We start from the raw sequence: 20,877 nt of genomic DNA on the forward strand, positions 1-20,877 counted from the left end.
AGGAGCCAGGAGATTAGAGCAGATTGCTAGAGTTAGTTTGAGGCCAAATTGAGCAATTCAGAGGCTGAGAGAGAAGCCAGATTGAGTAAGTCAGCTGGGAGGGGAGTTTGAGCCAGAACAGCTGAGTTGAACCAGCCAGCCTAGAGCTCAGAAAGAACTAGAAAGGGTGAGTTTATTAAGCAGTAAGTCTCAGAGCATGAAAACATTCTAGGCCTAGGTTAGACTGTATGGAGGCTAGAAGCTTCCGGGACTAGGCCTAAGCTAGCAGAAGGAGGCAGTGAGCCTCCCAGACAACAATAAATCAGGAGAATAAAAGTTCCTTTTACAGTACCACAATTGGTTGTCTTAAACAGTGGGCGTTTATTTTCTCACAGAGGATGAAGGTGAGCACGGCTGAATCCTCTTGGTTTGCAGATAGCCGCCTTCTCACTACTTCTTAAATGGTAGTGGTGTGTGTGAAGGAGAGACCAACAGACACAGAGAGAGGGAGGGAGGAAGGGAGAGAGGGGAGAGTGAGAGAGAGATTAAGGGAAAGAGTTCCAGGTAGGTGTCGTGGCGCACACCTTTAATCCCAACACTCGAGGGTCAGAGGCAGGTGGGTCGCTGAGTTTGAGGCCAGCCTGATCTACAAAGTGAGTCCAAGATAGCCAGGGCTCTGTTATACAGAGAAACTCTGTCTCAAAACACCGAAAGAAAGGAAGAGAGGGAGGGAGGGAGGGAGGAAGGGAGGGTTCCTTGCCTGGGCTGGTGGCAAATGCCTTTAATCCCAGCCGTGGGGAAGCAGAAGCGGGCAGATGTCTGCAAGTTCTAAGCCAGCCTGGGCTACCCAGTGAGACTCTCCCAAACAATATAAAGAACACCAGAAGAACTCTCCTTGGTGACTATTGTAAAGACACTAATCCTGAATCCCAGCCCCTCTGCTCCTGCCCCCCCCCCGCCCCCTTCACGTCCTCTAGGAGAGGCCCTGTTTCTAAATCCATACCAGCTCGGCGTTAGGACTTGACATGGGAGGCAAAATTCAACACATACTATCCCGACTGGCTTCTCTCAAGCACCTTTCTAGGGTTCCTCTGTGTTTGGAGCATGTGTCAGAATTTCGTTTCCTTCTGTGGCTGAATTAATGTTCCACTGTGCTCTTTCATCTGTTTATAGGCATCTGGGCTGTTTTCGCCTTGATGTTGTCAGACCCTCGAAGACAGGCAGCCCCCAACCTTCTACGCCTGAAATCAGTTCCAACATTTGCAAGGGGCCAGTGCCGAATGATACTTGGTCCCCTTTCTCAAGCCAGTAGTGATGTGTAGGGGCTTAGGCTTCAAGCAGCAGAGCCCCTCTGGGTAGGAGGAGGGTGAGAGAAAAATGTTCCAATCGGTCTAAGTCCTCCTCAGGGCCGGAAAGCGCCACAGAGGCAGGCAAGAGACTCGAAACTCTCCAAGTGTCTCCCAAAATGCTTTTTTGGATAGTACCAGGACACCGCGCAAACTTGATTTGTGGCGTCTATACCAGCTACACTCCAGTCCCCGAAACACTTTTAGTCACGCATTGATATTTAATAAGGCAACGAATCCTGTTTTCAGACCCTGGAGTGTCCGCACGAACACACCAAGAGCCTCAAAGGGCTTTCCCTACCCGGATCGCATGCCGGGTCAAGTTCTGCGAAGGGGCCACAGACTCTGCGCACGCGCCGCTAGGAGATCCGCTAGAGGGCGGGCCGATCTCGGTGGGCCTGCGCAGTAGCGCACACTCACGGAGGCGGGGCCAGCGGAGGCCGGAAAGAAGCGCGTGGAAGGCGGGGCTAGCGAGGGAAGCCCGCCGGTCTTCAGGACGGCCGTCGCGGCCTGATGACGTCGCACAATGGCCGGCCCCCGCGGGTAGTGGAGCCCGTTTGTTCCGCCCGCGTCGTGCCCGAAGCCGGAGCCAGTGAGAAGCGGAAAGGCCGAGGGACGTCCTGTCCACGCCGCCCCCACCCCAGCGGAGCCGTGGCCGCCTCCCGTCCTCGCGCCGAGGTAAGCGGGGCCGGCGGGCGGCAAGGAGGAGGCCCCCCCCCCCAGCGGCGGCGGGAGCCAGGCCCGGGAGCCCGGCGCCGCCTCCCGAGCGCTCGGGCGCGCCCCCGGCTGTGCGCAGCCGCGGGCCGAAACGCGGCCCGGGACAGCGGGCAGGCGCGCGAGCCGGCTGCGGCCTGGGACGACCCGGCGCTTTAGCGCGCCGCGGTCTGCCATGGTGAAGTTGGTTTTCGAGAAGCTGTCATTTTCCCTTCCGGGCCACTCGGCGTGGCACATGTTCGTCGCCTACAAAGGGGAGAGAAGCACGCAGGTTGGCTCGGGAGGAGGCTCGCCTGGACTGTCGACGGGCTGTCCAGGGAACTTTGAGCTCTCTGGAGCCTCTTGCAACTTGCTCCCTCAACTTCAAGCGTGCACAGGTTGGACGAACCCACTGTGCCCCGTGAGGCCCCGATCTCTTGGGAAGTGTAACCTCGCCTCTTTGACTGGGAGCTCAGAGACGCCGAGTCTTTGGTGTAAAGTTAGCCAAACAGTTGTAGTGCTGGAAGGAAATTTAACTTAAGACTTGTAGGCTCGCTACTGCTAGAAACTTAGTTTGCCTCGTATACTTGACAGCTGAGTTTTCCCGGCACAAGAGTAGGTAATGTTCAGACCCATGTGGGGATAATGAAAGAGGCCATTTGGTTCGTCGTCATCACATTATCTATCCCAAGGCAGGGGTTGACAATCAACCCCTATGCTAAATCCTATTTCCCAGCCCCTGAGAGGTGACTGTATGACATGAACCCGTAAAAAAAGCCCAGCCAGTTCTGGAACCAGCTCAATATGTCCCAAAGCCTGAAACCCTTCTCTAGTTGTAGGTGGGGAATGCTCAGACACTTTAAGAGAACTCTGGATTTACTTCAGAACACCCAACAGGTAAGCTCTTGCCTTGCTCATCTTTAAAGAGATACATTGTCATCTACAGACCATTTCAAAGGTGACTACCTCCTTATCAAAGAGCTTTTGTTGCACTTAAATCACTTTGGAATAGTGTTGGTTTTTTTCTGTTTTAGTTTTTGGAATAATCCTGATGTTCTAGTGTACATCGAAGCTACAAATGAGGGTTTTAACCAGGCGTAAGAGGACTTAGACATCTACATAGGGTTTGCTCTGCTAAAAGTAGTTTCCCACAACTGAGCATGGTGGCCTAAAGTTCAATCCCAGCACTTGGGGGGGGCCGCAACAGGCAAGAGGATCTCTCAGTTCAAGGCTAGCCTGGCCTACAGGACAGTCAGGGCTACATAGTAAGACTTTGTCTCAAAATATAAAGTAGTCTCCCTGAAGTTGTGCTTGTATGTTATTGAACCTCCTTTGCGCAAGCCTACTTGGAACACCTCTCTCAGTAGTAAGCCATGTGAAGAAATTGGCTTCATTTAATAGTCACACCCCAGCAGCACAGTTGTGTCACAAGCCTGTGATCTCAGGACTCAGGAGGCAGAGGCAGGTGGATCTCTAAGAGTTTGAGGCCAGCCTGCTCTACAGGCTACATTGAGAAATCCAGCCACAAAACAAAACAAAAAACCCAGGTTGGTAGTTCAGCAGGCCAGGCTTGTAAGTAGCTTGTAGAGGTTCCTCATAACTCTTCCTGTGAGGGGAAGGTGACGTGCTGCTCTGCCGTTAGTAGTGCAGTTGGAGTCAGCTTGGCCTCCCAGAGCTGCTGCAGAGACAAGAACAGAGCACATTGCCCTACAACTCTGGTTATAGTGTTTTATATATTAGGCAACTTTATTATGTTTCTTTCTGGTATGCAACAGGTAGCTCCTGGATTAATGGGATTTTGTCATTTATTCAACAAGCATCTTTTAGTATGTCAAATGTAGCAGGGAACCTCGGAGCAGGTTCGTTACTGTGGGTAGGAGGACTAAAGATTAGCTCTAAACTTTGAGATTGTAAACATGGGAGGACCCTCAGTCCATCGCTTACATGTAATAGGACATTTGTTTCCCTGCAGCCAGCATAGGGTAACACACACAGTCTCAAAACAACAGTAGCACCTAGAGAGACAGTGGGCTTGCCTGAGCACAGCTGGCGCTCAAGCCATCCTGAGTCCCACAGTGATTCCTGCTCTAAAGGCAGGACTAGAGGCGTCTAAGAAATGCAGATTTGTGGTTATCACCGAAAGACGTTCATCTGAATGTGGCCTGCAGTAGTGCAAGTCCCAGGAGGTCACAGGGGAAGGAAGACAGTGCAGCTCCTTTTCTCAGAAAATCTTTCAGGACCTCTGCAAGGTAACTGCACTGCCGAACCCTCCTGTGGGTGCTGATGGTGGCCACTGCAGTCTTAGAAGTGTCCTGGCAGATCCGTACAGTGTGTGCTGTACAGGCAGCTGAGCGCCAGCCCTGCCTCTTCAGGAGCAGGAAGAGTGTATCGGTGTTCCATCACTGTGATAAAGACCTGAAGTGATGAGCTCATACCCAAAACGGTATACGTTGATTTAGTGGCAAACACTTTTAATCCCAGGGAGACAGGCAGGCAGAGCTCTGTGCGTTTGAAGCCAACCTCTTCTACATAGAGTACCAGACAACCAGGGATACATAAAGAGACCCTATCTCAGCAAGCGAGGGGCGTTGCCGAGGGAGAGAGAAGGAAGGAGGGGGCGGGGGCCTTGGAGGAGAAAGAACGAAAAGGTATATTTTGGGTCTCAGTTTGGTAGATTCTGGAACCTAGACTGTGTTCAGTTGGTAAGGTAGCATATCATGGCCAAAGTGTGGTAGAGTAAAATGCTGGAGAGCCAAACAAAGACTGGAGTCCTAAAGGTCTCCCATGAGAACTTACCTGTTAAAACGTTCTGCACCAGAACTGGCTGGTGGCATATACCTTTATTTAATTCCAGTGCTCAGGAAGCAGAGGCAGCAGATTTCTGAGTTGGAGGGTAGCCTGTACTACAGAGTGAGTTCCAGGAGAGCCTGGGCTACTAAGAGAAACCCTGTCTTGGAGAGTAAGTCCCTGGGGACTAAGATTTTTAACACTTGGGCTTTTGGATACTTAAGATCCCAACTTATAACAGGTGAGGTGGAGACCTCCCAACAACCTCCAAATAAACTGTTAGAGTTTGTAGTTAGATTAACAGAATAGCATACAGTGTAAGAAACAAGATTCCTAAAGTAGAGAGTAATTTTGAGGTTTTGAACTGGCAGAAAGGAAGAGAGAAATTTTGTATATCTGGGCTTGTTTATGCCTGCCATTGGTTGCTCAGAACAGCCAGTGATCCCAGGAGTCCTCTGTCCTTCCCCCTAAACACACACAACAGGACAGCTACAGGTACTTTCAGGGCCATTTACCCTACTATTTTATGGCATGTGCCAGAAACCGACTTCACAAATCAGTAGTTGACTTTGTATAAATTCACCTGGAGGGCATAAAAGCTCAATGGCCATGTATACAGCACACCAGCCTTTCAGGATTCTCAAGCTAGTCACCCTGTCTTTGTGTAAAAATGATGTGCCTGTGGGGATTGTCTAGAGCATTGATATTTGGAGGGAAGAAAAGGAAAGCAGACAGAACCCACAGGCTTGTAGAGACCCTAGTTTATGCGTGGTTTGTATCAAAAAGGATTATAGTAGAAACTTTAGTGGCTGAGAATAGAACTAATTCTGTCTAGCGACACAGGTTCCATAATATGCCTGAATGACAATCCTGAGATGTATGCAGTAGCCCTGTGGCCTCAGTTTCTTTACTTGGAAGGTTGAGATAGGGATGAAGGCTTGCATGAAGGTGGCTGGAGAGGTGGCTCAGTGCTTGAGAGCACTAGCTGCTCTTCCAGAGGACCTGGGTTAATTCCCAGCACTCGCATGGCAGCTCACAGCTGTATAACTCCCAGTTCCAGGGAATCTGACATTCTCACACAGACATGCAGGCAAAACACCAGTGCACATTAAAAAAAAAAAAAGCATGAGGAAGCTGCGTATAATGTGGCACACATCTTTAATTTCAGCACTTGGGAGGCGGAGACAGGCAGATTTCTGAGTTCCAGGACTCCAGGACAGACTGAGGGAACTTTTGCAGCATTCTCAGCATACGGGAGATGTGTTGTTCCAGGATTTGTTTAATGAAACAGCATGTTACTCCTGAGGGCTCCAGCAGACTTGAGCTGAAGCGACAGAACTGGTATGAGATGGTGTTTTAACTAGAGAGTTATCTCTTCAGTTCAAATTCAGATGTATAGCTTATGTCTGGGGCACATCACCAGGTACCAAGTTCTGACAGCCTCATGAGAGAGCTGCCGTTGTCCTCATATTTCAGGTGAAGACACTGAGGCGTGGCAAGTTCACTTAACTTGGCCCAGGAACGTAAGCCCAGGAAGCAGGAGAACATGGATTCAAGTTTTAACTCAAACACCCCAAATAGAGGACAGCCTTCCTCTCTGCCAGCCTTGCTACAGTTCAGATAGTTAGTTAGGCACTCTGTCTCCATTTCTTTCTTTCTTTTTAAAGATTTGCTTGTTTATGTAGATAAGCCCTCTGTTGCATGCATGCCTGTATGACAGAAGAGAGCATCAGACCGAAGAGGGCAACAGATTCTGTCATAGGTGGTTATGAGCCACCGTGTGGTTGCTGGGAGTTGAACTCAGGGCCTTTGGAGGAACAGCCAGTGCTCATGCCATAGGGCTTCATCTCAGTATTTCCAAAAATGCAAAAAACAACTTGTTAGACCTAATATTGACTCAAATCAAAAGCAAACTAACTTGTACCAGGGCCCCAGAAAAGAGCTGTGAGCAGGCCAGGAGGTGTTGAGGGGTACACAGGAAATAGTGAGTTACAAGGACAGCAGCTGCTTGGGGCATGGGCTTTGTTTTCTGCAGTATCAGTTGTATGACTTGCAAATCAGGCAGGAGGTTTGGTTTTGCATAAGAATTGATTTAAAAGATAATGCTGTTTACAAGGTTGCCTTTAGCTATAAAATGCTAGAGCAGGAATTGGTTAGGTTTCAAGTAGGGCATATGAGATTTGGTAGCCAGTTCAGCATGGCTGACTTCATATGGCTGCCAGGTGCTAGCCCTAGGCAGCTGGGGAGATGAAGTCTCTGGGCCTCTATGGAGAAACATACCGCCTAATAAAAACCATACAAAGCAAGGGATCAGATGTGACACACCAAGGAATTTATGAGGTCCTTATTGGCATACTGGAGGTGTTGCATTTGGCATTAACCTAACTTAATTGCTGAAACTATCTACCACACACACTGGAACTTTAAACAGACTTTGTCTGAACAGTGGAAAAACACATCCCCTAGTCTGGCCATTGTCCTACGTGGCATTCACCCATGCCCACCGCAGGAGTACGTTAGGCGACAAGGACCCCTCACCACATTCCGCAGAGATGAGGAGCTGCACATAGCTTCTAAACTTGCCCAGATGGGTTGCAGTTCACTGTGTAGTTCAGGCTGGTCTCAAACTCTTGTCTTGTCTCACAAATCCCAGGATTACAAGCTGGCATGTGTTTACTGTGCCCAGGTAGGACTGACTGCTTAGTAATCTCCCTTCCTCTGCACTGATGCTAGGTGACCAGAAAAGCTTGTCTGCTGTGTATTGTTGAGTGACCTTTCATAGATTTTTATTTGTTTGTTTGCTTTGAGACAAGGTTTTCTGCATCCTTGTCTATCCTGGAACTCGCTTAGTAGGTCTACCTGCCTCTGCTGCTGCTTCTCGAGTCCTGGGATTAAAGGCATGACCCATCACCTCCTGTTGATAGATTGGTTTGATCTGTAAATTTATATTGTGATCATTGTGTTTTATAAATGATTGGTTTTAAGTTACTTCTTTTATTCTATAGTCAGTTACACAGCAGTTTTTTGCTTGAGTCTGGGTCTCATGTAGCTATCTATGGCTAGCCTCATATTTGATATATTAGCTGAGGCTAAGCTGGAACTCTATATCTTCTGCCTCTGTCTTCCAAGCATTGGCATTAAATGTATGTGCCACTGCACCTGGATACAAACATATTTTCTCTCATTAGCCGGCTTCTCCCCCCCCCCCCCCCCCTTTGTCTGTCTGTGTGTGTCTGTCATAGAGTACATGGAGATCAGGTCAGAAGACAGCCTGCAGAGGTCGGGCTCTTTTTCCATGTTGGTCCCGGGTATCTGGCTTGGGTTTTCAGGCTTGGCAGGAGCCTTCACCTTGCTGGCCCATCTTTTTTTTTTTTTTTTTTTTGAGACAGATTTTGTTCTATACCCTAGGCAGGCCGTTGACTGAGTGTGCAGCCCAGGCTACAAGTATAAATAAGTTGTACATTTTTACAATTTTTGTTTGTTTGTTTGTTTGTTTTTGTTTTTCGAGACAGGGTTTCTCTGTGTAGCCTTGGTCATCCTGGACTCACTTTGTAGACCAGGCTGGCCTCAAACTCACAGCGGTCCGCCTGCCTCTGCCTCCCGAGTGCTGGGATTAAAGGCGTGCGCCACCACCACCTGGCAGGATGTGACATTTTATACTTACTCTCTAACCCAGCTTAGGTGGCTACCTTTTAAAACAAGTGCAGCAGTGCACTTTTTTTAAAAAAAAGATTTATTTATTATGTATACAGTGTTCTACCTGCATTTACACCTGCAGGCCAGAAGAAAGCACCAGGTCTCATTATAGATGCTTATAAGCCACCATGTGGTTGCTGGGAATTGAACTCAGGACCTTTGGAAGAGGAGCCAGTGCTCTTAACCTCTGAGCCATCTCTCCAGCCCAACAGTGCACTTTTTATTGAGTTGGGCATTTGCTATGTAACTCCAGCTCCAAGTACTGTGGTTACAGGCATGTGCCATTACGCAGAGCAAAGTACTTTCTATGAGTTGTGGAGGTGGAAAAACCAGAAAACATTTGCTTTGGTTAAGTCTGGATTCGTAGACATAGAAGTCTTCTAAAAAGAAAGTCTTTGATATAAGTATATGATTTACATGTCTAAACATACTCGGTCATAGTTCATGTATACAGCAGATACCTGGATAGCTTGGGCTATTTGGCTGTGGTGTCACTGGTCTCAGAGCACTGCCTTTGGAGAACATGCTGGAGGCTGGGTGGAAGGTCTGAACGAGGTCCCGGAGTCTGTATGTTAGAGAGCAGGAGAGGGGAATTGAAGAGGTGACAAGAAGCTGCATGAGAGGCAGCATGAAAGAAAAAGGCTGAGTTGGAAACTGCTGCTGACCTCTGGTGCTCCCTCCTTCCTCTGTAGAAATCTTACTTTCAGGAGTCACTTCCCAGGAATCGCAGTAGCTGTCCTTTGTAGGCCAAGACTTATGCTTCACTTCTCTTGACTGGTGCCAGCTGCAGGAAGAGGAAGCACTGAGTGGAGGCTGGCTATACACGGTGGGGCTGTGCCCTGCACCTCTGCTGGGAGGCTGTAGAGCAAGGGCAGAGCAGGGCCTCCCTCCTCAGGGCAGAGGCCAGGAGGCAGGGCCCATGCTCAGTCTGTGCTGTCTGTCTTTTGCAGATCTGTGGGTCCTGATGGATGTGGCTGAGAGCCCTGAACTGGATCCTCGCTCTCCAGAGGATGAAGAGCAGCCGGCACTCTCAGATGATGACATTCTGAGGGAAAGTGGATCTGAACAAGATTTGGATGGGGCTGGGGAGAGGGCTTCTGATTTGGAGGATGAGGAAAATGTAACTAGGGTACAGAGCCAGGAGGAGACTCACTCGGATGAGGAAGACCGAGCCAGTGAGCCCAAGTCCCAGGATCAGGACTCAGAGGCTCACGAGCTGAGCAGGGGCCCAGCGGGATCCCTATGTGAGGAGGGCGATGATGCTGAGGAGGACCAGACAAGTGACCTCAGGGATGAAGCCTCCTCAGTCACTCGGGAGCTGGATGAGCACGAGCTCGACTATGATGAGGAGGTCCCCGAGGAGCCAGCTCCTGCTGCTCAGGAGGAGGAAGCTGAGAAGGCCGGGCCAGAGGACGAGGAGGAGAAGGGGGAAGGTGCTCCTGGAGAGGAAGGGAAGCCTGATGTTCAAAGTGCGGGAGAAAAAGAACCCACAGAAGCTGCTAAGGAGAAGAAGAAAGAGGATGACGATGGAGAGATCGATGATGGGGAGATAGATGTGAGTATGGCGGAGCAGGCAAGAACCCTGGCTCTTCAGCAGCACACTGATCCAGGGGAAGTGGGCTCAGCAGGATTTCCAGGCTCCCTTGTTCCTAAAGAGATGGTTCAGTGGTGGACTGGGCAGAGTGAGAGCCTGTGCTGAGGAGGAAAGGAGGTGCCCACAGTGGAGAATGGGAGGTGGATTCATGCAGAAAACCCCAGAGTGAAAGCTTCTGTTGCTTAGGAACAGAAGGCGCAGTCTTTAGATCTGGCCTTCACATGGAGTCGTGAGTGTGGAGGTCAGGGTTTCTTTGCAGACGATTCTGTTGTAAGAATTTGAACTTGGAGGTTTTGGGAAACACAGCCCAAAGTTCAGAGCAGATGAGCCATCTGAAGAGTCTCAGAAAGAGACTGCTCATCTGAGTTACTCTGGTGGAAGATAGGTTAAACATCTCAAGATGATCCAGGTAGAGTGGACCACTGTCTGGGGACTCCAGATTCCCACATGCACCAGCCCTGTAGCAGCTACTGCTGCATCCAGGTAATTTTAAGGTGTCCTGGATTGAGGATGACTTTGGCCACACAGGGTAGTTGCTAGTAGGGCCTTGTGTCCCAACCGTAGAGTAGACTTGAGTGGGTGGGATATGTACGGCTGCAAGCATGTAGTATTTAGATGCTTTGCTACCTCTCCCAGCTGTGTAGTAAGTGGTCTCCTGAGTTAACTTGCTCAGTTCCCCCTTGTAAAGGGCTTGGTGTGCAGATTTTCTGATTTGTCTTCTATGCTTCCACTATGGGGAAGTTGATCTCTACCTCAGGGTTGGTAAAAGGAAAAAGATGTTCAAGTTGAGAGTGTGTTTTAGGTGTGCCTGGTCAAATGGGGTTGAAGTCTTCATAGGAATTATGGAGGGCCTTGGCCGTAGGAGCACTGGTAACTCTAACTTGTCTTGTGGCTGTGCACAGTGGGGAAATGGATTGAACTAAGTCTGCCCTAGACAGCACCCATGGTCTTAGTGTGCTGGTTTCCCTTGGGTACAGTATATGGGATGAATCTGACAGTTTACTCTCGAGCCTATACAGGTCTACAGTGTGTTTCTGTTTTGCCTACTCTGTGTGCTACCCCCATGTGAATGTTCCTACACTCCATGGGAAGCAGCGTGCTACTAAAAGACCCCAACCCAGCATCCTTCAGTAACAGGAGAGGCCACTTTCTTCCTACCAGACCCACAGTACCCTATGGTTCATGCTCTTTGGAAGCTCTGGGCACTGGAGATCTGGAACCTGTGCAAGGATCACAGCATCATGCTGAAGATAGAACAGGGATGGCAGGCAAGTGGGCACCGTGAGTGATAGTCTCGGCCCAAGAGAGCACAGTAGCTCCAAGCCAGCAGCCATTTTCCCTGGAAGCTGCTCTCCTGGACCCTGTCTCTTCCTCCCACTTCACAATAGTATTTGCATGTTTGGCCTTTGTTGCTACCTCTTTTGTAGGCTCTGCGTAGCCTTGGCTGTCCTAGAACTTGCTCTGTACACCAGGCTGGCCTCGAACTCAGAGAACTGCCTGCCTCTGCCTCTCAAGTGCTGGGATTAAAGACATGCACCACCTCTGCTCAGCTATTTATTGTGATTCTTGCTTAGCATATGCACTATTCTTTTTATTTTATTTTTTAACATTTGTTTATTTATTATGTATACAGTGCACATCAGATCATATTATAGATGGTTGTGAGCTACCATGTGGTTGTTGGGAACTGAACTCAGGACCTCTGGAAGAGCAGTCAGTGCTCTTAACCGCTGAGCCATCTCTCCAGCCCCACACTATTCTTTTTTTTTTTTTTTTTCCCCCACACACACACTATTCTTATCATAGTCTCGGATTCCCTCCTCAGGAGCGGTTTCCTAGGTCAAGACCCACTTACCTTCAGACTGCCATGCAGGATGAGCACCTCTCAGGCAGTTCCCCTGCATGGAGTTCCATGCAGTTGGGGCTGAGGGCCAGCTGCACAGGGCACCTACTTGTTGTTGTATACTAGAAAGGATGTTCCTGACAGCTGACTTTCAGTGAGTGTGGGGTCCTGCAGAGCTTTCAGTGAGTGTGGGGTCCTGCAGAGCTGACTTTCAGTGAGTGTGGAGTTCTGCAGAGCGGGTGTGGCACAATATCCCACAAAGCTCTTTTGTGTACCTAGAGACACCCTGGGTAGTTTCCCTGCAGGGTACCAGAAACAGTCCATATCATAGGTGTTGGACTAGGGGTTGCTCCCTCACTTCCTAGCTCATGGCTTTGCTTTGTTCTGCATTTGTCTTACCAAGGGATCAGCTGGCCAAGGCAAGAGTGATGTGTACTCACTCTTCTCGTGCTAGAACTATCCAAGGAACTCAGGACAGTGGGAGCAGCCTGACTACAAGGCTGGTGGGACAAGTCCTGGGCACGGGGATGCCTGGCGAGAGCCCAGAGCAGTGGTCAGGCCTTGGTTTCTATCAGAAGTTGGGTTCTGTTCTGGGTAAAGCTTCTAGGTCACTGCAAAGTACTGGTGAAGTGAAGAATGGGCCACAAGGCGGTGTTGCCCGTCGGGTCACCGCCTTCCCCCTCCGCCTTCCCCTTGAGAGGCAAGCAGGGCTCAGCTGCAAAGGATGTGAAGCACTTGGTTTATACACTTAGTGTACAGAGTAGTGAAGAGGACAGTGTGCCCACTGCCTGCTCACAGTTGATAGAAACACAGCGAAGCTCTGCTCTGGCATGTCTGGGGGAGCCCATCGTTCCCACAGTTGTCTTCTGAGGTTATGGGTGAGCAGGAGACCATCTGTTGTGTAAGTGGGCCTTTAAGATTGGGAAACCTGAGGTGAGCTGGTGAGGCATAGCTGTGGAAAAGATGGCTGCTCCCCATGCCTGGTTCTGTGCTTATGGCCTAGTGAAGAGGTGTGGTGGGCAAAGTGGGCCGGCTCACCTCCAAATGACTGTCCTCTGTTCCAGGATGATGACTTGGAGGAAGGCGAAGTGAAGGACCCCAGTGACCGGAAGGTGAGGCCTCGCCCTACCTGCCGATTCTTCATGAAAGGTAATTGTCTGCCTCTGGCCTTTTGCGGCCATCTGTGTAGCCTCTCCTTTCCTAGGGCATGTGGTAATTGATCCTCAGCCGGGCACACTGTCCATGTCAGCAAGGCTTCACAAGACTGCAGAGGTGGTGGCAGTGGTGACGGTGTTGATGCTAAACAGTAGCCCTTTTCACTGGGCTATCACCACTTTAAAACCGCCTTGGAGGAGAGTCCCTTGGTGATTGGTTTTACCCTGCAGGTGTCCGGCCCACTGTCTACAACAGACCCAAGGCTGCAGCAGACAGTGGCAGTTGTTTCTGTAAGGACAGCTATTCCAATGTTAGCATTCCCTACCTCTGTAAGAAAGAATCACTTTTTACAAGATGGGTCAGAAGCAGGTCTTGTATTTGGGGGTGGCATTGACAAGGCTAGGGATAGCCTTTGAGAGGCGTTCCTGCAAAAGCCTACTGCAGTTAAGTAGTTTCAGCAGGGCCGTTGAGTCTTGCTTCCTGATCGGGACTGAGCACATTACAAGTAATATGATGCCCTGGCTTTGCAGAGCCGGGGGTGGAGGGTGGGGCGGGATCAGAAGTGGAATTAAGAGTCTGTAGTCTAGAGGCAGGTGGATCGCTGTGAGTTCAAGGCCAGCCTGGTCTACAGAGTGAGTCCAGGACAGCCAAGGCTACATAGAGAAACCTTGTCTCAAAAGAAAAAGAAAAACCAAAAAACCTTAAAAGAGTCTGTAGTCTGTAAGACTTGCTTGGACGTGCCACAGTGGTTTGGGTATATTTCTGTTGAGCATTTCTGTGGACAGATAGGAAGGTGTTTTCTGCTGGGCGTGCTGTCTGTGCTCGCCGCTGGCCTGTGTGTGCAGTCTGAGTTCACAAGAGCTTCCTGTACCTTCTCTTCCAGATGGGACACCACTGTCCACTCTTCTTCCACCAATACCAAATTCCATACCACTCAGAGGCCAGGTTAAAGGTACAAATACCCTGTATTCACTCTCTGTGGGGCCTCACAGTCCCCTGCGCCAGATCCAGACCTCTTTCTTTCTCCTAGATCCGGAGCACAGCTGGGACGCCAACAGGGAGGAGGCTTGAGGGGAGAGCTGCTATGGCCCTTCCCTCTTCAGTGCCATTAGAGCCTGGGAGGAGACGCAGGTTGAGGCCATGGCACTGTCCTTGAGCATCAGGGACTTCGGCAGGTGGGCAGTGGAATCCTGTCCTGTTCGTGGGAAGGCTGTGCCCAGGAATGACCCACACACTGCCTTGCCCTAAGGCCGAGAGATGCCCTGATGATGGGCTAGTCGAGCAAATCCTGTTCAGGCTCACTTCTCTGGGATTATGTACACTGGGGGTGGGGTGCACATGAGACCCACACACTTGTGTGCTTTGGTGACCTTCACTTGACATTGCTCCAAGCACCCTAAGAATGAAGGGCTGTGATTCTGCATCTTAGTTTTTAAAAGCTTTGATATTTAACGTGCTGGTATTTCAAGACACATAAGTGCAGGTAGAAGACCCTTTTCAAGTAATGGCATGAGGAATAAGTGCAGGCATCCCCTTCCGATGAGTAGATTACAGCAGCAGAGGCCTGTATGCGTGTGAATCTGTACTTGGTTCTCATTGGTACTGCTCTCAGACTGCAGCACAATGCCTCTGCAGTTCAGAAGCTTGCCAGCTGCTTGGGACAGGCCAACATCAGCACGAGTCTCAGAACTTACCGAGCACAGAACAGATGAAATCAGTGCATTGAACGCACACACCAGCTCTTTGGGAGACATCTGCATACACTGGGATAGGAGTGTTACCTTAGTCATCACATTGGGTGGGCACCCCTGCTTATAAGTTGTGTTTGGGTTTCCATGAGTGAGGCCATGCCATGGGGAGGTTTCTGCAGTCAAATGGGAAGCGTTTAGGTGAGTGTCTCAGAGTTTCTATTGCTTTGATAAACATCATAACCAAAAGCAACCTGAGGAGGGGTGGGTGGGATTTCAGTTTACAGTCGCACATCATAGTCCATTATGGAAGGAGGAAGGGCAGGGATCTGGAAGCAGGAACTGAAGCAGTGGCCGTGTAAGCAGCACACTGCCACTTGCTTGTTCTCTTGCCTTTTTCTCTCTGCTGTCTTGCACACCCCAGGACTGCCTGTGTGGGGCGATACCACCCACAATAAGCTGGGCCCTCCGTCTCACATAAATGACTTAAGTAAGAAAATGTCCACAGCCTTGCCTACAGGCCACTCTTGAATCTTGTTGGGCATTTTTCTCAATTGAGGTTCTCTCTTCACAAATGACTCTCGCCTTTGTCAGGTTGACATAAAACTAGTGATATAAACAGTAACTTTTCTGGGGTGTTTTTAATTAGTGCTTCCTTTTCTCTCATCCCATTATGATATGCAGAAGGAAAGAAAGTGATATAACTTACAGTTCTCTGGGATGGCTTTGCCATTATTGGGAGAATTTTTTTTCTTACCTACAAGTCATAAGCTTGGTGTTCAGTTGAAGTCAGTTGATTCATCACCCTTTGAAAGGGCTGGAGAGAGATCTTAACCCCTTTACTGTATCCTTTGTGACTCTAAAGCCAGAATCCATGATGCCAGTTTGGCTGCCTACTTGAGGTGGAACCTGGCCCCCTTCTTGGATTACATTTGAATAAACTTTGATTTGTTACTCTTTAGGAACAAATAATTCCTTGGGCCTTTTTATAAGTTGTAGGATTAGCTGGGTAGGGTCTCACTCTGAGGGCATTACTTCCATTATTCCCATTTCTCCATATCTCTCTCAGCACAAACCTTAGCTCCTAAGTTAAATTTCCTGGTGTTCTTTTTCTCCTCAAACTGTACTTGTTTGTTTGTTGTTTATTAAGACAGGGTTTCTCTGTGTAGCCTTGGCTGTCCTGGATTCACTTTGTAGACCAGGCTGGCCACTCACAGTGGACCGCCTGCCTCTGCCTCCCAAGTGCTGGGATTAAAGGTGTGCGCCACCAATGCCCAGCTAAATATTTATTTATTTATTAGGTATACAATATTCTTGCTGCATGTATGCCTGCCAGAAAAGGGTACCAGATCTCATTATAGATTGTTGGGAACCACCATGTGGTTGCTGGGAATTGAACTCAGGACCTCTGGAAGAGCAGCCAGTGCTCTTAACCTCCGAGCCATCTCTCCAGCCCTTGTGTTTTGTTTTTTTTGTTTTGTTTTTTTTTTTCTACTTTATGTACATTGGTGTTTTACTTGCTCATATGTATGTGTAAGGGTGTTGGATCCCCTGGAACTGCAGTTACAGACAGTTGTGAGCTGCCATGTGATTGCTGGGAATTGAACCCAGGTCATTTCCACAGAGCAGTCAGTGCTCTTAATCGCTGAGCCATCTTTCCAGTGCCCATTTTGTGTTTTGTTTTGAAGTATTTTATTATTTTTAAATATGGGTAGGTGTGCATTTGAGTACAGATACCTGCTGAAGACAGAAGTATTAGATCCTCTGAAGCTGGAGGGTTAGGCTGTGGCGAGCTGCCTGGCATGGGTGCTGGGGGCTGAGCTCCTGTCTTCTGTAAAAGCAGTACATGGTTTTAACCATAGAGCTCTCTCTCCAGACCTGTTGTTGTTGTTGCTGCTGCTGTCAGCCTTGTTCTTTGCCAAATAGCACAAGAATAGTCTCTTGCCCAGTTGCTAATTCTGTTCCCATATGAAACCTCCTGAGCTGGGCCTCTAATAGTCTACATTGCTTTCAGCACCACCAGTGGTCTTCCAAGTTCCTACTAGGATGGCCCATTAAGACCCCTGCTTATAGTATTCAAAATCTTACAGTCCTTAAAAAAAAAAAAGATTAACATAGTCATGCCTATCACAGCAAGAGCCCCATTTCTGACACTACCTTCTGTCTTAGTTGCTGTGATGAGACACCACGAACAAAGCCACTTATAGAAGAGTCTGTTGGGACTTACAGCTTGAGGGGAAGAGTCTAGGAACCTCATGGTGTGAAGAGCAGTCAGGCATGATGCTGGAGCAGGAGCTGAGTGCTGTGAGCCTTTGAAACCTCAGTCTCCCCTCCTCCAACAAGGCAAACAGTTCCTCTAACTAGAGGCCAAGCACTTGGGTATATGACCCTTTGGGGGGCCATTCTTACTCACACCACCACTGCAAGCCCTCACCTGTGTTTATCCAAGAGAAGTGAACATGTGACTGCCCAAACACGTGTGTGGCTGTGAGGGTACTGGATTACCAGGGTTGATTGATCTGGAAGTGGCAGTGCACATTACATGGTGCTTTAGGAGGGGGCAGGTTGGGGAGTGAACCTCAGAGCCTTGAGCCTGTGAGTTGAGCACTACACCACTGAGCTGACACCCGAAGGAGCTCCACTGTGGCAGCAGCCTTGGATTTTCCCCACTTTGTTAGTAGCATTTCTAACAGTGTCTGTGTTGTCGAGTTCTCTGATGTTCAGTAGTGTGCATCCTTTTCACGTGCTTGTGTGCCCTTTTGTACACCTACGCTGTATCTGCTCACTTTGGATCCCTGTATTCTCCTTCATGTTTATAAAGTGAAATGCCTCAGAGTGGCCTGTAGCCTGTGAGAGTCCCCCAGGCCACTCTGGGGCTCTGAAACTAGAGCAATTTTCATAGTGGTAAGTAAGGTGCTCCTACTGTGTACGTGCAAATGTAAAGGCCAGCCTCACCTATGTCAGTAAGAAAACTTAAAGTTTGACAGGGATTTTTTATTGTGTTTTGTTGTGTTTTTGAGACAGTCTCACTATGTAGATGAGGTTATCCTCAAACTCACAGAGATCTGCCTGTCTTTGTCATGGTCATCGTGATGTGTGTCCTGTCTGTCCCCGTCCCCAAGTGCTGGGGTTAAAGGTATACACTGTCACCAGACCTGGCTGTGATGGGGGTTTTTTTTTTTTTGTTTTGTTTGTTTGATTTTGGTTTTTCGAGACAGAGTTTCTCTGTTTAGCCTTGGCTGGCCTGGACCCGCTTTGTAGACCAGAACTCATAAAGATCTGCTACCTGCCTTTGCCTCCCGAGGGCTGGACTAAAGGCATGTGCTACCACACCTTACTCTTGTGTTTTAATATAGATTTACAGAGGTGTAGTTTTTTCTTCTTCTTCTTCTTCTTCTTTTTTTTTTTTTTTTTTTTTTTTTGGAGCGAGTGTTTGGCTCTTTTGAGGGTTTTTGCTTTTGTTTTTGTTTTATTGCTTTTCAAGACAGGGTTTCTCTGTTTAGCCTTGGCTGTCCTAGACTTACTGTGTAGACAAGGCTGGCCTCAAACTCACAGCAATCCACCTGCCTCTTGTCTCTCAAGTGCTGGTGTGCACCACTACTCTTGGCCCAAAAAGTTTAGGTAATTTTTGTTTTGATTTTTGAGACAGGGCTTCTTTGTTTAGCCTTGGCTGTCCTGGACTCTGTGTAAACGAGGCTGGCCTTGAATTCACAGAGATCTACCTGCCTCTGCTTCCCAAGTGCTGGGGTTAAAGGTGTATGCACCACCACGCCCAGCTCAAAAGGTTTAAGTAATTTTTGTTTTGTTTTATTTTTTTGTTTTTTCAAGACAGAATTTCTTTGTCTAGCCTTGGCTGTCTTAGACTCACTTTGTAGACCAGGCTGGCCTTGAACTCAAAGAGATCCTCCTGCCTCTGCCTCTCTAGTGCCATAAAATGTTCCTACTCTTAGTCCATATTCCAAGTTGTATAAGCCTCACCTTGGCTCAGTCCTTAAGTATTTGTCACTCTAGTGAAACCACTGATTGCGCACAAGTTTTACATAGTATGGTGACCTTCAGGCTAGACAATACCTAGACGGTGCCTGGCTCTGAGGTGCAGCCAGTGAAGCACAGAGCCAGGCCAGACTGGGGAGGCTGCGAGCTGGGGATTTATAAACAGCAGTCTGGGGCCTGGAGAGCTGGCCCGGCAGTTGCATGCTTGCCACTCTTGCAGAAGACCCAGGGTCAGTTCTGGACCCACATGGGAGCTTACAGCCATTTGTAACTCCAGTTCCAGGAGATCCAGTGCCCTCTTCTGGCCTCCACAGGCAGCAGACACACAGATAGTAAACACATATAAACACATGTAGACAAAAGTCTCATACATTTAAAAGTAAGTAAAATGTTTTAAAAAGAGAAGTCAGTCTGTTGGTATTCAGCTCTGTTCTCCCAAATGAGAATTGGGCTTCTGGGCATGTCTGCTCTCCAGTGCTCAGTGGCCTGTCTAGCTGACTTCCGTAAGGTTATAGCAGAATTCCTGGGCAGAAGCCCATTCAGACCAACCAGTGACCAGTCTCAGTGCTGTTGCAGGGGTGGACTTCGCACCATCTGGTGGAGACATGTGGGAAGGACTGCAGAGCATCTGGAAGCCCTGCTGCCTCCTATGCACCACACCAGATCTAGAGCAGAGTCAGCATAGGCGCTGCCTGCCACGCTGCCTCACATGCATCTGCACAAAGGAAGCGATACCATCTTCCCCCAGCGTTTAAACATATTCATAGACACATGCTGACATTTTTGTATTTAAATAGATAATTGAAATTTCTCAGTAAAAATCACCTGCAAGAGCAAAAACAAGTGCTTTGTTTGGAAAGTGACACTGTACAACTGCCTTCCCTGTTCTGACAGGTGCATTGCCTTGGTGGTGATCACGCAGCTGATGATAGCCAATCCAAACAATATATCACAAGCTTACAGTCTGCCCGTTTCTGGACCTAACAGACACATGTATTTGCTCATGCACACGGCCACAGTATACTTGCTCCTGCTAGTGTCTGCACATGTTTGTGTAGGTGGATCTTGGCCATTGGACATGGGGACTGTGGCCAGAGGGCAGCTGCCTCCTACCATCTGCTAGCTTCCTTGATTGTTACTGAGAGATCTGCCATGTTCATGTATTTGTGTTACTGATGTAGTTTTAAGTCTGCTGCTATTAATCACACAGGTTCACTTTTTTTTTCTTTCTAAATTGTTTATGTGCAAGAGTGACAGAGATCAGCCCAGAGTGTATATGTATTCAGGAAAAAAAAATGGGGGAATACATTTGGTGACTACTTCTGGTACAAGGTTCTTGAAGTATAGGGTAAGGGAGACAGGATAGCATATAGCCCAGGCTTTTTCCTGAGTGCTGGAATGAAAGGTCTGCTCTGTCATACCTACCCAGATCCACTGTACGCTCTTTAAAGAACATATTCTCTATTTACATATGCTCCCATGTTACTATAAATATTTCTCATGTTAAATAATACCTACCAAAGGATAAAAATTAATAAAGAATTGCTGATTAAGATTTCCTTTGAAAGATAGCCCTCTGAAATCCAGAAATAGCTGGACATGGTGGCCCACACCTTATATCGAACACTCAAGAGGCAAAAGCAGGTGCACTTCTCTTGAGTTTGAGGCAAGCTGTGTCTATATGCAGTGAGTTCCAGGCCAGCCAAAGCAAAATAGTGAAAACCTTAAAGAAAAGAAAGAAAGAAAGCCAGACATTGGTGGCACACGCCTTTAATCCCAGTATTTGGGATAGGTAGCAGATTCCTGTGAGTTTGAGGCCACCGTGGTCTACAAAATGAGTCTAGAACAGCCAGCGCTGTTAAACAAAGAAATCCTGTCCCAAAAAAAAAATAAGAAAGAGGCCAGGTGTGGTGGCACACACCTTTAATCCCAGCTCTCGAGAGGCAGAGGCAGGTGGATTGCTGTGAGTTCGAGGCCAGCCTGGTCTACAAAGCGAGTACAGGACAGCCAAGGCTACACAGAGAAACCTGTCTCTCTTTAAAAAAAAAAAAAAAAAGACAAGAAGAAAAGAGAAAGAAATTAAGTTTGTTTTGTTTTTCGAGA

The 20,877-nt window shown here is 48.4% G+C and overlaps 1 protein-coding gene across 1 annotated transcript in view; it reads left to right on the plus strand.

Moving 5' to 3' along the window:
* Positions 1 to 1,813: 1,813 nt before the first annotated feature.
* The window catches only part of Zc3h18 (zinc finger CCCH-type containing 18), a 46,545-nt gene continuing 27,481 nt past the window's right edge, over positions 1,814 to 20,877 (plus strand). Inside the window, exons 1-4 of the mRNA XM_051169320.1 lie at positions 1,814 to 2,003; positions 9,452 to 10,056; positions 13,003 to 13,087; positions 13,977 to 14,045. Coding sequence (XP_051025277.1) covers positions 9,466 to 10,056; positions 13,003 to 13,087; positions 13,977 to 14,045 — 745 coding nt within the window. The 5' untranslated portion in view covers positions 1,814 to 2,003; positions 9,452 to 9,465. The remainder of the gene's footprint in view (positions 2,004 to 9,451; positions 10,057 to 13,002; positions 13,088 to 13,976; positions 14,046 to 20,877) is intronic.

This window comes from Acomys russatus, chromosome 26 (genome assembly GCF_903995435.1).
Source record: "Acomys russatus chromosome 26, mAcoRus1.1, whole genome shotgun sequence".
NCBI classification, from domain to species: domain Eukaryota; kingdom Metazoa; phylum Chordata; class Mammalia; order Rodentia; family Muridae; genus Acomys; species Acomys russatus.